General features: G+C 44.4%; 2 protein-coding genes across 2 annotated transcripts; one reads left to right on the top strand and one right to left on the bottom strand.

The window, feature by feature from the left end:
• The first annotated feature begins 4 nt into the window (after nucleotides 1-4).
• On the top strand, nucleotides 5-2,557 carry LOC116940602 (grpE protein homolog 1, mitochondrial-like). Its single transcript, XM_032950650.2, has 4 exons — nucleotides 5-146; nucleotides 1,232-1,433; nucleotides 1,876-1,957; nucleotides 2,066-2,557. Exons 1-4 carry the CDS (start codon nucleotides 70-72, stop codon nucleotides 2,410-2,412), a joined length of 708 nt encoding a protein of 235 aa, XP_032806541.2. The 5' UTR covers nucleotides 5-69; the 3' UTR covers nucleotides 2,413-2,557.
• A 931-nt stretch (nucleotides 2,558-3,488) lies between these two features.
• On the bottom strand, nucleotides 3,489-11,696 carry PCYOX1 (prenylcysteine oxidase 1). Its single transcript, XM_032950649.2, has 6 exons — nucleotides 11,519-11,696; nucleotides 8,035-8,241; nucleotides 7,497-7,674; nucleotides 7,014-7,225; nucleotides 6,446-6,598; nucleotides 3,489-5,668 (listed from the first exon to the last, which is right to left on the bottom strand). Exons 1-6 carry the CDS (start codon nucleotides 11,604-11,606, stop codon nucleotides 4,998-5,000), a joined length of 1,509 nt encoding a protein of 502 aa, XP_032806540.1. The 5' UTR covers nucleotides 11,607-11,696; the 3' UTR covers nucleotides 3,489-4,997.
• Nucleotides 11,697-12,972: the final 1,276 nt, after the last annotated feature.

Raw genomic sequence — 12,972 nt, 5'->3', positions numbered from 1 at the left:
GCGGGGTGGGGGGGGGGCTATCCGATCACGTGACGCTCCCGGCGTGCACCGCGTGCAAGGTGGAGCAACATGGCCGTCGCCGCTGAGCTCCGCGTGTTTGGCCTGGGCCGCCGTCTTCTCCCCGCGATGGCGCGGCCCTCGCCCAGGTACCTCGCCCGCTCGCGAACCCCTCTGACTCGCCCCGCTTAGCTGCTCACCGTAGCGGAGTTACATCCCTGGCCTCCCCCCGAAACAAGTCTGGAGCGCTGCCCCTACAGCACGGTCGGCACTCACGTGTAAGGTCATTCGCCGGCATTGAAGTTAGGGAGGGAGCGAGGCTTTAGGTCAGCTCGTGACCCCTTAAACCCCACTGACTACAGCTGCGCGGGTCCTCACTTCCAGACGTGTGAGGCTGTTTCGGACACACGTTGAATCCTCTTGATCACTCATTCACGTACCCGTGACGAGAGCTGGGGGGGGGGGGGGGGAGTGCGTGTCGAGGTGATCCGGTTATGACTTTATTTTCCTCATTATTTTGCGATACTGCTTTGGCAGTGGTGTACAACCCAAATTAATAAACAAGTCAACACATTCGTCAATAATATTGCCTTGAAAATAGTATATCATAGGCCACGTTGCGAGCAATGGCCCGTCATGGGTATGGATGGTCCACTCAGCCTTCATGTAACCCATTCACTAACCTCAGGAGCCTCGGCCCCTCCACTCATCGTCACCTATAGGGACTAGGGGTTGTCTTTAGTGGTTCTGCGCTAATTTCTATTCGCATATAAGCTACGGACACTCAGCTCTTCAAAGGTTCCCCAATAAACGTCGTGGCACTGGCAGATTCCGGTCATGGCTTGAAATTGTCGTCTTGCGTCATTGGCACGGGCTGGCCTGAAGTGATGCGAAAGCGAGTTTTGGAAATCGTGCGATTTAAAGGCTACGTAATAAATGATACAGATTTAGGCATGGATGATTTGGCCTTAAGTCCATACCCCACAAAGTATCATAACATTTATACCGGAAAATGTGCCGTTGTTTAAATGAAACCAGAGATTAATGTAACTAGCGTTGTTCTTTGGCACGGAGTTAGGGTCACCTAAACTTAATTGGACAATATGCTCGAATTCATGAGACGCATCATTTGCGTTGATGCGGCATTTAAATGTTGGTATTTAGATATGAGAAAAAAGGACGAAATGTAGAATGTCAGCGTTGTATATAACCAATCCATTGTCGGTTTTTTTAGCCTTTTGCGTCGCAGGGATATGGCGCTGCGTGGATTATGCGTGGCATCGCAACAGCAGAACAAGAACAGCACGGAACAACAGTCGAGCGGAGACGCGCCGTCAGGGAGGGTAGAGGAAACAGCAGCCGGAGACAAGACCGCGCAGGAGATCGCCGCCCTCGAGGAGAAAACCAAGCTCGAAGAGCAAGTCAAAGATCTGACGGTACGTGGGGGGTGATTCTAGTGAATGCTGAGATGTGCCCAACTCCAGGAGAATTTGTAGAGCAGTCCTTAAATAAGCAACACATCCTTACATTACTGGTAGGGTTGGGGGAGGGCGGTTTCAGGAAACTTCTCATACAAGCATATGTGAGAAGCACTGTGCTTGTCTTCAATGGGTATGCCGATCCAACTTACATATTTTAACTGTTAGCATGAAAACCCCTCCCCCAATGTGTTCCACTCTTGTCCAACTTGCTACTCCAAATCTTCTCTCATCCCACCAATTCATTTGTCTGCCTCTTTTTCCCTCCATTGGCTTCCATTCAATTGTTAATTTTGCCTGTTTTATGTCCTAGTGAGGTCTCCTGCCCAAGTCTTTTTATGTCAGATGAGATCTATTGAACCATAGATTAGGTTTGCCATTAACACTCAATTTCATTCAGGATCGCTATAAGCGTGCACTGGCGGACACTGAAAATGTGCGACGACGGAGCCAAAAGATGATCGAAGATGGCAAGATATTCGGTAACAGTAGCACTACCATCCACAGCACAATGGGTTAAGTTGCTTGGTTGATTTTGTCTCAAGAAGGGCACAGTATTGTGTACCGATATGGAACTTGTTATTTTGCAGGCATTCAAAGTTTCTGCAAGGACTTGCTTGAAGTTGCAGACATCCTTCAGAAGGCAACGGAGAGTGTTCCCAAGGAAGAGCTAAATGACGCCAACCCACATCTGAAGAGTTTATACGAAGGTCTGATTCTCACCGAGAGCCAGCTGCAGAAAGTGTTCACCAAGCATGGGCTGGTTCCTCTAAACCCCATTGATGCCAAGTTTGACCCTTATGAGCACGAGGCGCTCTTCCAGGTGCCCATGGAAGGCAAGAATCCTGGCACGGTTGGCGTAGTTACCAAGATCGGTTACAAGCTGCACACTCGCATTGTTAGGCCAGCCATCGTCGGTGTTGTCAAAGGACCCTGATTGTTTGACTCCCATTTCCTCTATTTTTTGGGATGGTCTTGGTGCGCTTTCCCCAATACCACATTTGTGGCTATAATCATTTACAGCCCTTTGATCATTCCACTGCTGAATTTATTTATTTAAAATAAAGCTTCCAAGTACCTTCTATCAATCTTACTTATTTGTGTCGTACACTTTATTATAAATATCCAATTTTGAGGCAGTTTTTTTTTACCCAAAATGAAAAACAAAAATTTGCCAGTGTGTAACGATACTATGGGTGTACCTCGATATATGTTCAGTTTGCGTTCTTGAAAACATGAATGTAAAGTGAAAAATTGTATACTGAACATTTTTACCATCAGGTCTCATTATATAACCCTAGTTACGTTCCTAATACATAATGTTCTGACCTAAAACCTACAAAAAATAACACTTGTAAATACAAATAACATTTTCATGCCTAAATATGATGAATAATAACTAAACAGCTCAGGAAAACACTTTACAGTTATCCCTCGATTTGTGTAAAACAATTACGTGAATTGGAATGGCTTTTCCCATTTAATTAGAAAATTTAGGGATGTGTTTTGGACAGTCATTCCAACTCTACTCCTAACCTAAAAATATACACCGATGTCACTTTTCACAAAATAAAAATAGTGAGGAACAAATACAAATTATTTAATTTAAAAAAATACCTTTTCAGGGAACTCGCCATAACACCTGCACAGAATGACTGGAAAGGTGCCGTTGAGGCGTTGTATTGTAGGGATACTGTGACACTGTTGCGGATGGATGAAGCAGTCTCCTGGGGTGCTGTATTGGGATCTCACGGCACGTGCCGTGTGAAATTCAGTTCACACGGAAATTCGATTTCATTAATGGACAATTATCCATACCGTCAATTGCATTAAGGCGAAATTTCGTAAACTGAACGTTCGAAAATCGAGAGATACATGAAAACTGCAATTTACGAACCAGAAACTGGTGCAGGTCGTATAGGTGTTGGGTTACCGGAAGGGTGAGGGAGAGGCAGTCGGAGTGTCTGCCTCCCCTTTTGGGTCAAACGTAAACACGGAACAAAGGAGACAAACCAAAAAAAAGTGTAAATTTATTAAACTCAACGAATCGTAAATCAAAGTATATCGGGGTACACATATACATTCTATAACTTAAATCTTATTTCAAAAGCAATAACCTAAATTCCATACAATAGTTTTATTTAAATCTTAAAGTGTCACTGCCACTCGGTATTCACGGTTTACACTGATCATAAATTAATGCACATACACTGTTACAAGTGTATATTTCAACCATATTTGTGTTACATGTACGTGTAACCTTTGCAGTTATACACTTAACTGATTCTATTTAACATGTATGTTTTTGCAGTGGCTTATTTAGTGCTGCGGGCATCTTCAGGAGTTGAAAAAAATGTTTTTCTTCATTCAACTAACGAAGTTGTCAGCAGCAAAAGCACTTGGATTAATTGATTCAAGTTAGTAAACAAGCTTTATGCTGTTGATGTACATTATACATGTATAATTATATACTTATTTGATTTAGGGTTCTGTAGTAAGAATATAATTTCCGGTTATATGCCCTGCATTAAAATGTTGATATTGTCATTTGCATTTGTCAATGTTTAATTTACTATTGGATGTATATGGTTCATGTAAATTTGTATTCAATAACAATTTAGATAGCAAGGATGACTCCTCTTTATGCAATTGACTTCTGTGAAACACAAGCAGCTACTTGGTTGCAACCCTGACCATTTTTTAAAAAATAGACCAGTAGAGGCAATTAAAAACGTGTATAAACATTTTTTTGACATTGGTGGCTTTGGGAATTGAAATATACTGTGACAATGGTCATGTAAAACAAACTAATAACCTAAATTATACACGACACAATTACAACAAAAAGCAGCTATTCTACCCTTCCCATTTCAGTAGATGGCACTTTTTTATATACATAAACTAAATAATTCCAGTTGAAAAGATGAACAAAGTCTAAATTCTAAACCAAACGTTTAATAATTATATGGCTTATTTTGTATAAAAGGTGCAACTCATGTTTATAGGTAAAATATTGAGGTATACCTTAACAGCTCTATGAAAATCTTGCCTGATAAATCCCAAAACATCACCATGTATTAATAATTGCAGTACCATTATACGAAAGTTGATTTCATTTAGCAAGCAATATTTTTGTTCACAATCCCATGCCAATGATAAAAGCATTTACGCATGACATTTAAACCGTCTGTAACACTTTAAACTCAATTTCCAACTATACATAAATTCAACTGTCCTATTGCATAATAATTTTCAAAATGCTATTTTAATCATTGCTGAATCCTAAGTAGAAAAAAATGCATTTCAATAAATTTTCTATATGTTGGCCTCGACTATTGAACAGTTTTCAGTGGTTTAACATTAGCTTGAATTAAATAAACTTGAATAAAAGCTCATTCGCAAAGCAGAATACATAAAAAAAACAAATCCCTCAATCTAGAACACAATCCTCAGGTTATTAACAAGTCCAGCTCGCAGGGTTACGCGTATTATTCAGGTCATATTAAGCCTTGCCTTGGGGGATCAGAGCTCCGTTTTAATACGGTGCATCAGGTCCATTTGATCAACACGCTCATCATGGCCATTCCAGCGGCTGTGGGCAAGCAGGGCCACATTCTGGCCAGCAATGCTTGCCATCTCCATTGCGCTTGCCGCCCACTCCAGCCCATTGAGATAGTAGAGTGAATTATGCAGAACAATAGGAGGCAGCTTGCCTGAAGAAGGCAATGAATTATATTGTGGGTAAGCAAGCCAGTCGACCTCCTGAACCGAGTAATATGTGCGGAACAGCATTTTGAGCTGCTGCCGATCGAGAGGTTTTTTTGAGAAAACCTTCCATACGGCAGACTCGTGTAAGGGCTTGCGCCGATAGTCCGCACTTGCGTTGACAGGAGAGAGGTTACTTAAGCTGTTAAAGAAAAGGTCAGAGTCTTCGGTGGTCAATATTTCGCTTATTGAGAATGATGTTGGATCTTTGAAGCCAAAATATGAGGTATTGACATAGCCATGCACAATGGTAGCCACTGTGTGGTGATAGGAACCTGGGAAGGTAGTGATAGGTGGGGTAAAACCTTCAAATGTGATATTTGACAGTTGTTCATGAAGTGGAGTAGCCACCACAACAAGATCATAAAGGTCATGTCCATTGCCCAAGTCACTCTCGTATCCAACTTCATACAGGCTCACTTCTCCACCTAAAAAAACACAGCACAACCACGCTGTAGCATCTTCATGATGAACATCACATACTCTGGTTCTTTCGGGTAAAGTCACGGTATAAAATAAATCATGACGTTTCGATTGCAACACAAGCACTCATCATCAGGTGGGAAAAACCACAGCAAGAAAATGTTTTGCTGAAGTGGGAGAGAGATGCCGTGGTAAGAGGTTATATAGGTAAGAGAGGGGGGAGGGGCAAGGTAGGGGGAGGGGAGAGTTGCGTGGACGCTCGGAGAGGGACGTTAAGCTGGACGAGGGGGAAGTGGGCGGGGCTGAGAGCTGGGGATGCGCGGTGGGGAAGATGTAACAACAACGCCATTGCAGCAACAATGCCAATGAAGCCAACAATGCCAATGCAGCAGCAATGCCAGACGCTGGGGATGCAATCAACTCGGCAAAATAGACTAGCATCCTCCCAGCCCCGTCCAGCTTCACGTCCCTCTCCTAGCGTCCACGCAACGCTCCCCTCCCCCTACCCCCCTCCCTTGCCCCTCCCCCCTCTCTTACCTATATATAACCTCTTACCACGGCATCTCTCTTCCACTTCAGCAAAAAAAATATATTGCTGTGGTTTTCCCACCTGATGATGATTGCTTGTGTTGCAATCGAAACGTCGTGATTTTTTTTATTTTATACCTACGTGACTACCGAAAGAACCAGAGAGTATGGATTCCTGCAGTCACAAAAGCTTCAAATCAAGAATGAACATCACAACCAACAAAATGCATTGTACGAAAATAAACGCTGCTCACCTTTTCTAACTGGGCGTTTCTTAAAGGAAATAGAGGTGACCCTGGCATGTTGCAGCTGTGCTTTTGCAGCATACAACAGCCCCGTGCACACCAGATTGTTGCCACCTTCTACAGCCCAGAGGCCAGGCTGAGCACCAGCCAGGCACACTGCTCCTGAAGGGGAAAAAAAGTTGGTGAACGACAATGTTTTACAGATACGCCAATTGTAAAGAGTTAAAAGTTATCCAGCCAGGTGGCCACAGCAGCAGACTGAACAGCTAACGAGCAGCAGGTTGCAAGTTAAAATCCTGGTCGGGGGGGTTGCCTCAGCCCATCAACACTCCGGAGGCAGTAAAATAAGTAACACATTGTTGGGATGTCAAAAGTGTTTGCTCTTAGACTACTCAACCTCGTCATAGGATTGTGGACATTCTACCACTCGTTTGGCTGTAAACAGAGGAGCACCACCTTAATGCTCGTTTGAGCAGGAAATCACAATTATTTCGAGAGTAATAGGAAATATGGCCCACATAAAAATAACGACAATAAAAAGGTGTTCATATGAATGCATTCATCGGAGCCTGCTTGCCAACAAAGGCGGCGATGTTGGGCGACTGGCCGTAGTTGGTCCTGATGGCAGCTCCAACGAGCTCTTGAAGAAAGCGCTGGGAGACGCCGCGTTCCCCGAGGACCTCTTCCAGCGAGTGCTTTGTCAACTCGATGAACGCCTCTCCGCCCAAAGCGAGCAGCAGATCTTCGTTTGTCGAGAATGCAAATCCGTGTGATTGGTACTTGTAGATCCTGCACACAAGAGCCCCTTAAGTGCACATCGAATTTAAATTGCAACCAAAAATCTATCCAAACGAGTACTTGTAATAATACAAATTAAACGTTTCTTAACACGGAAATAAATTACAATTTATATTTCTTACAGTGTAACAATGACCGCTACAATCTCGTCATGTTTTCCCAATCAAATGTATACACGTGAATATTATCAGTTAAAATGTCATCATTGCCAATGCTGTTCGTGCTGCTACACCAAGTTTAAGGTAAATGGAAGTTAACTTACCTGAGAAACTTATCCAAGATCTCCTCTACCCACATCTGCATTCGGAGATAACTCAATCCATAACGCCACAGAAGGTGGACGGCATCCATGACTGTCCAACTACTTTCTTCGAACACAAATTGCTCTCCGTTAAAAATTCCCAACTTTTCTCCTGGAACATCATTCCTTTGCTTCAAACCTGCAAATAGTGATTATTACTGTGAGCTTGCCACACATCACCAAAAAGTATTACTACGTAGGTTTTAGTAGTTGTATTGTATACCTCTGATGTGTTTTAGATTCTTATCCGACCATTTGCATGGGACGTTAAGCTGAACAACACGCATTCTAGGAGCTTCAAGAAATAAAATTAATTAAGTTCCTAAAGCATGTCAACAAAACGTTGGACATGCCGAACATCACATGTTACAACCCAGACACATCTTAAGACCTACGCTAAAAATGGCATTCACATGAACGCATTTTAACGCGATGCAATGACTTTTCTTCCCCGTGACAGACGCACAAGTCTGGTGGCGAAAAACAAACGAATTCTCACCCAGGTCCTTGACGAAGCTCTGCATGTGCAAGTTGAGGGGATGTATGATAGAGGCGCCCGTCTCGTAAACCTTCCCGTTCACCGTGATGGTGGCAATCCGCCCGCCCACCTGCTTTGCTTCAAAAACATCAATGACCACTTCCGGGCCGAATTTCTTCCGCAGAAAGAAGGCAGACGAACAGCCCCCGATGCCAGCGCCGATGACAGCTGGTGCACACACGGGAGAAGGTAGTCTCATTCAGCACAACGGAAGATGCACCACTAGCAGTTGGCTCATTTGTCATGGGGGTGGCAAAGTGGTGGAGTGGTTAGGAGTGGTTAGCACACTGCACGATAAACCTGGCTGAGTGATATCTGAACCAGTCCTCGTCACAAGCCCTGCACCCCGCCTTCACTAACACGCACTGACCACAAATTCCATGACGGACACACCGTGAGGTCTTCATCCAGCAGTGGATTGATAAAGGGGCTGTCCGTAAGCAATTTGCGATGTGCCTTATCCGTATTAACTTTTCAATGCAATGTAAGGAAATGTGACGTTACATTATGTTCATGATCTAACAATGTGCATGTACACGTAGAGCCCTTGCTCAATTCACTGCTGGATGAGGGTCTCCCCATGCTATGCGGACTGTGGGGGTTATGTGACCATACTTCACCTCACTGCTCAGCACAGGTTGGTGAAGGTGGTGAGCACAGACGTAGAGGCATCGAGGTATATAACACAACAATTGATGCTTCTACACTGTTCTTTACTGCCCAGAAAGTAGCCCCGTAGCCTATACGGGCTATACCATGTCAGTGCATGGCAGTCGCTCATCCAAGCACTATCCAGGCTAGAACATTTTAATCTTCCTAGGTCTACCAATATCTTAACACATTCCGGGTGATTTGGTAATAGACAACAATGCCTCTAACTTCCTCGGGGCTCATATTGGAAGACGCAGGTGGCCGGTGTTGATCTGACACGTGAATAACGTTTACAAGTCAAGGGGTCTCGTACTTTGGTTGTCAAAGCAGAGCCTACTCTAGATTTAGTGAAATGTGAACGATAAATGTGCAGCCTTACAATTGTTTGATAACCGGTAGGCCTCTAACTAAAAGGGGCTCTAGAGCAGTGGTCCCCAACCTTTTTGGCACCAGGGACCGGTTTCGTGGAAGACAATTTTTTCACGGACCGGAGAGGGGGGGGGGGGGGTCATCATTGGGTCTTTCCCCCTTTTCAAAGAAGCTCTCCAGCGACGTTTGTTTTTTACTCATTGTGGCTACTAGGGGTTAGCTTGTGGGCTTACCAAGACTGTGACTGAGATAAAGTGCGCAGTGCGGGAAAGAGGCACGGACGGAAGTGGTGAATAATAAAATAATGGGGGCGGGCCAATAAGTGTCGGATCCTGACTTCTCATAAGGAGCGCGCAACCCAGATCCCTCACATGCGCAGTTGACAGTAGGGTTCGCGCTCCGATGATAATCTCATGCCGCCGCCGCAGATCTGACAGGAGGCGGAGCTCAGACGGCAATGCGAGCGATGGGGAGCGGCTGTTGATACAGGTGATGATGAAACTTCATCTGTCAATACAGGTGATGATGAAGCTTCATCTGTCAATACAGGTGATGATGAAACTTCATCTGTCAATACAGATGATGAAGCTTCATCTGTCAATACAGGTGATGATGAAACTTCATCTGTCAATACAGGTGATGATGAAACTTCATCTGTCAATACAGATGATGAAGCTTCATCTGTCAATACAGATGATGATGAAACTTCATCTGTCAATACAGGTGATGATGAAACTTCATCTGTCAATACAGGTGATGATGAAACTTCATCTGTCAATACAGGTGATGATGAAACTTCATCTGTCAATACAGGTGATGATGAAGCTTCATCTGTCAATACAGATGATGAAGCTTCATCTGTCAATACAGGTGATGATGAAGCTTCATCTGTCAATACAGGTGATGATGAAACTTCATCTGTCAATACAGGTGATGATGAAGCTTCATCTGTCAATACAGATGATGAAGCTTCATCTGTCAATACAGGTGATGATTAAGCTTCATCTGTCAATACAGGTGATGAAACTTCATCTGTCAATACAGGTGATGATGAAACTTCATCGTCAATACAGATGATGATGAAGCTTCATCTGTCAATACAGGTGATGATGAAGCTTCATCTGTCAATACAGATGATGATGAAGCTTCATCTGTCAATACAGGTGATGATGAAACTTCATCTGTCAATACAGGTGATGATGAAGCTTCATCTGTCAATACAGATGATGATGAAGCTTCATTTGTCAATACAGGTGATGATGAAACTTCATCTGTCAATACAGGTGATGATGAAACTTCATCTGTCAATACAGATGATGATGAAGCTTCATCTGTCAATACAGGTGATGATGAAGCTTCATCTGTCAATACAGATGATGATGAAGCTTCATCTGTCAATACAGGTGATGATGAAACTTCATCTGTCAATACAGGTGATGATGAAGCTTCATCTGTCAATACAGATGATGATGAAGCTTCATTTGTCAATACAGGTGATGATGAAACTTCATCTGTCAATACAGGTGATGATGAAACGTCATCTGTCAATACAGATGATGAAGCTTCATCTGTCAATACAGATGATGAAGCTTCATCTGTCAATACAGGTGATGATGAAACTTCATCTGTCAATACAGATGATGATGAAGCTTCATCTGTCAATACAGATGATGATGAAACTTCATCTGTCGATACAGATGATGAAGCTTCGCTCGCTCGCCCACCGCTCACCTCCTGCTGCTGTGCGGCCCGGTTCCTAACAGGCCACGGACCGGTCCCGGTCCGCGGCCCGGTCCCGGTCCGCGGCCCGGGGGTTGGGGACCCCTGCTCTCGACGGTACTTGGCCCCCTGACCCACGATTCTCACACATCTTTGAATCAAGGGCAGTACCCACAATTTACCCCCACAAAATGCGGCCTGCCTATCGACTAACCGTTGTGCGTCCATGCATACTGTACTGCTGGGTGAACAGGGGTCGGCCCCTGGAATCCCAAGTCCAAGGCGCGAACCAATGTACACCATGCGGGTGTAAAACGGACGAGATAAAATGAGTGAGACGTGTGTGTGTCGCGGCGTGAGACCGTGACGATCGGCAACGAATGCGTCACGGTGCAATTGAGAGGCGAGTCTTCATGAACGAATAAACGCATCACGGTAAATGCGCGAGTCTCACGATACATGGGTGAGTCTCACGGCGAATGCGCGAAATCCGAGCTCGGGCTGTCAAAAAGAAGGTGGCTTGTGGAAGGGGGGGGGGATTAGGCCACGCCGTGGTCAGGGCACCTCGACTACCGCGCCCTACCGGGAGAGGCGCTCAGAGACGGGGCGCGCAGCGAGCGAGCGACCAAAGCGCCCACACTTTGCTTGTTTGATTTCACCCCGGACCACCAACCTCCAAACCCCTCCTTCCCTCCCTCCTTCCTACCGATCTTCTTGGGAGGAACGATGAAGGCGGAGGATGCGGCGCAGACGGCGGTGAGGAGCGAGACGAGGAGCTGGGCCAGACGCGGCATGGTGGCCGAGAGGGCGAGGAGGAGGCGCGCACAGGGCACGGGAAGTTGGAAACCTTCAAGACCCCCCACCCTGACGTCACCGCAACACCCCTCCCCCCTGACGTTACCGCAACACCACCCCACCCTGACGTCACAGCAAAACCCCTCCCCCCACCCTGACGTCACCGACGTTCATTCATTCGCTCACGCGTGTCACGATTGATGAACTCGTGCAATTCATTCGCCCGTGCCGTTAAATATATTTGCGATCATTCGTGCATTCATTATCTGTGATCATTCATATATTCAGCCGTTTTTTTAAGTATGCCATTGTGTTTTTCTAATCGGTTACAGTGATATTTAAAAACTAGCTTGCTTGCCCGTCCTGGGGCGGAAGCTGTAATATTTACGAAAAGATTGAGCATATTTTGTGTAAATTTAATGGCAGCGAATCTTGCACAAAAGTATGTCATCAAACACTTCACTGTGTTTGATGACGAGGATACATTTTGTAAAACATTGTAAAATATATACATAATACAGGGTTTTTTTTGGGTTAGATCGTGTAGATATATAAATGTGTCGTTAAACCCGCCACCACTCGACACAGCTATAATTTAGTAAGGTTTGTCACGTAAACAGAACGTGCCAATTCGTTACTAGTACAGCACACCGGTGTATTGGGGAGCCAAGCCCCAACATTGACGACGTTTCGCCAGTAATTACAACTAGCTTCATCAGGCGACAGCCAGATTTGTGGAGAAGTCTTCCTGTTTCGTTCCTTAAATAGAGGGGTATCAGCGTGAAGTGTGGGGGGGGGGGGGTTAAAGAATGCATATAAATGACTATGGTTATCCATTGCCGTTTGGGGTATTTATATGGTAATCAACGTACATTATGCATGCGCATTAAGCAAGCCTATTGTTGTACTTCCTGTCGATTGTGTGCACTAAAATAGCCGTATCAACGGTAATCCCTATTGAAGTATGGTGACCAGTATAGGAATGCATTTTAACAATGTATTATTTGATTCGCTTCTAAGTCTGTAGCAATCCGAACGATTACAATTATATTTACTTCTCTCAATTTCGATAGATTATCTAATTAGTCTTGGCCAGTAGTAACTAGTTTTGCACAGAACTTCAACATTATCTCAATCAAATGAGTGTTTGATTTGGTTTTAGCATTCAATGCCCTGTTGATTTGTGCATCATTGTAACCGTTCAATTGCAGCGCTTCTTTAACATGTTTAAAAGGGGAATTAACCCTATTATTATAACATGTCTAATTTCATTTCTCAGACTATCACCATCTGACACTTTCTTAGCCCGTGGCGGGTTTAACGACACACGATCGAACCCAAAAACAAAACTGTATTATGGGTGAT

The sequence above is a fragment of the Petromyzon marinus genome, chromosome 9 (genome assembly GCF_048934315.1).
Source record: "Petromyzon marinus isolate PM22_M1 ecotype Great Lakes invasive population chromosome 9, UKy_Petmar_22M1.pri1.0, whole genome shotgun sequence".
Lineage (NCBI taxonomy): Eukaryota > Metazoa > Chordata > Hyperoartia > Petromyzontiformes > Petromyzontidae > Petromyzon > Petromyzon marinus.
This window is presented reverse-complemented; position numbering and strand designations above follow the sequence as displayed.

What these genes read in the sequence shown, in the direction of transcription:
- PCYOX1 (XM_032950649.2), bottom strand. Translation starts at nt 11,606, where the DNA reads ATGCCGCGTCTGGCCCAGCTCCTCGTCTCGCTCCTCACCGCCGTCTGC. An exon ending in CAACATCGCCGCCTTTGTTG is followed by an intron (nt 6,599 to 7,013) that starts GCAAGCAGGCTC and finishes TTTCCCCTTCAG; the next exon opens with GAGCAGTGTGCCTGGCTGGT. An exon ending in GAAACGCCCAGTTAGAAAAG is followed by an intron (nt 5,669 to 6,445) that starts GTGAGCAGCGTT and finishes GTGTTTTTTTAG; the next exon opens with GTGGAGAAGTGAGCCTGTAT.
- LOC116940602 (XM_032950650.2), top strand. Translation starts at nt 70, where the DNA reads ATGGCCGTCGCCGCTGAGCTCCGCGTGTTTGGCCTGGGCCGCCGTCTT. An exon ending in ATGGCGCGGCCCTCGCCCAG is followed by an intron (nt 147 to 1,231) that starts GTACCTCGCCCG and finishes CGGTTTTTTTAG; the next exon opens with CCTTTTGCGTCGCAGGGATA. An exon ending in AGCAAGTCAAAGATCTGACG is followed by an intron (nt 1,434 to 1,875) that starts GTACGTGGGGGG and finishes AATTTCATTCAG; the next exon opens with GATCGCTATAAGCGTGCACT.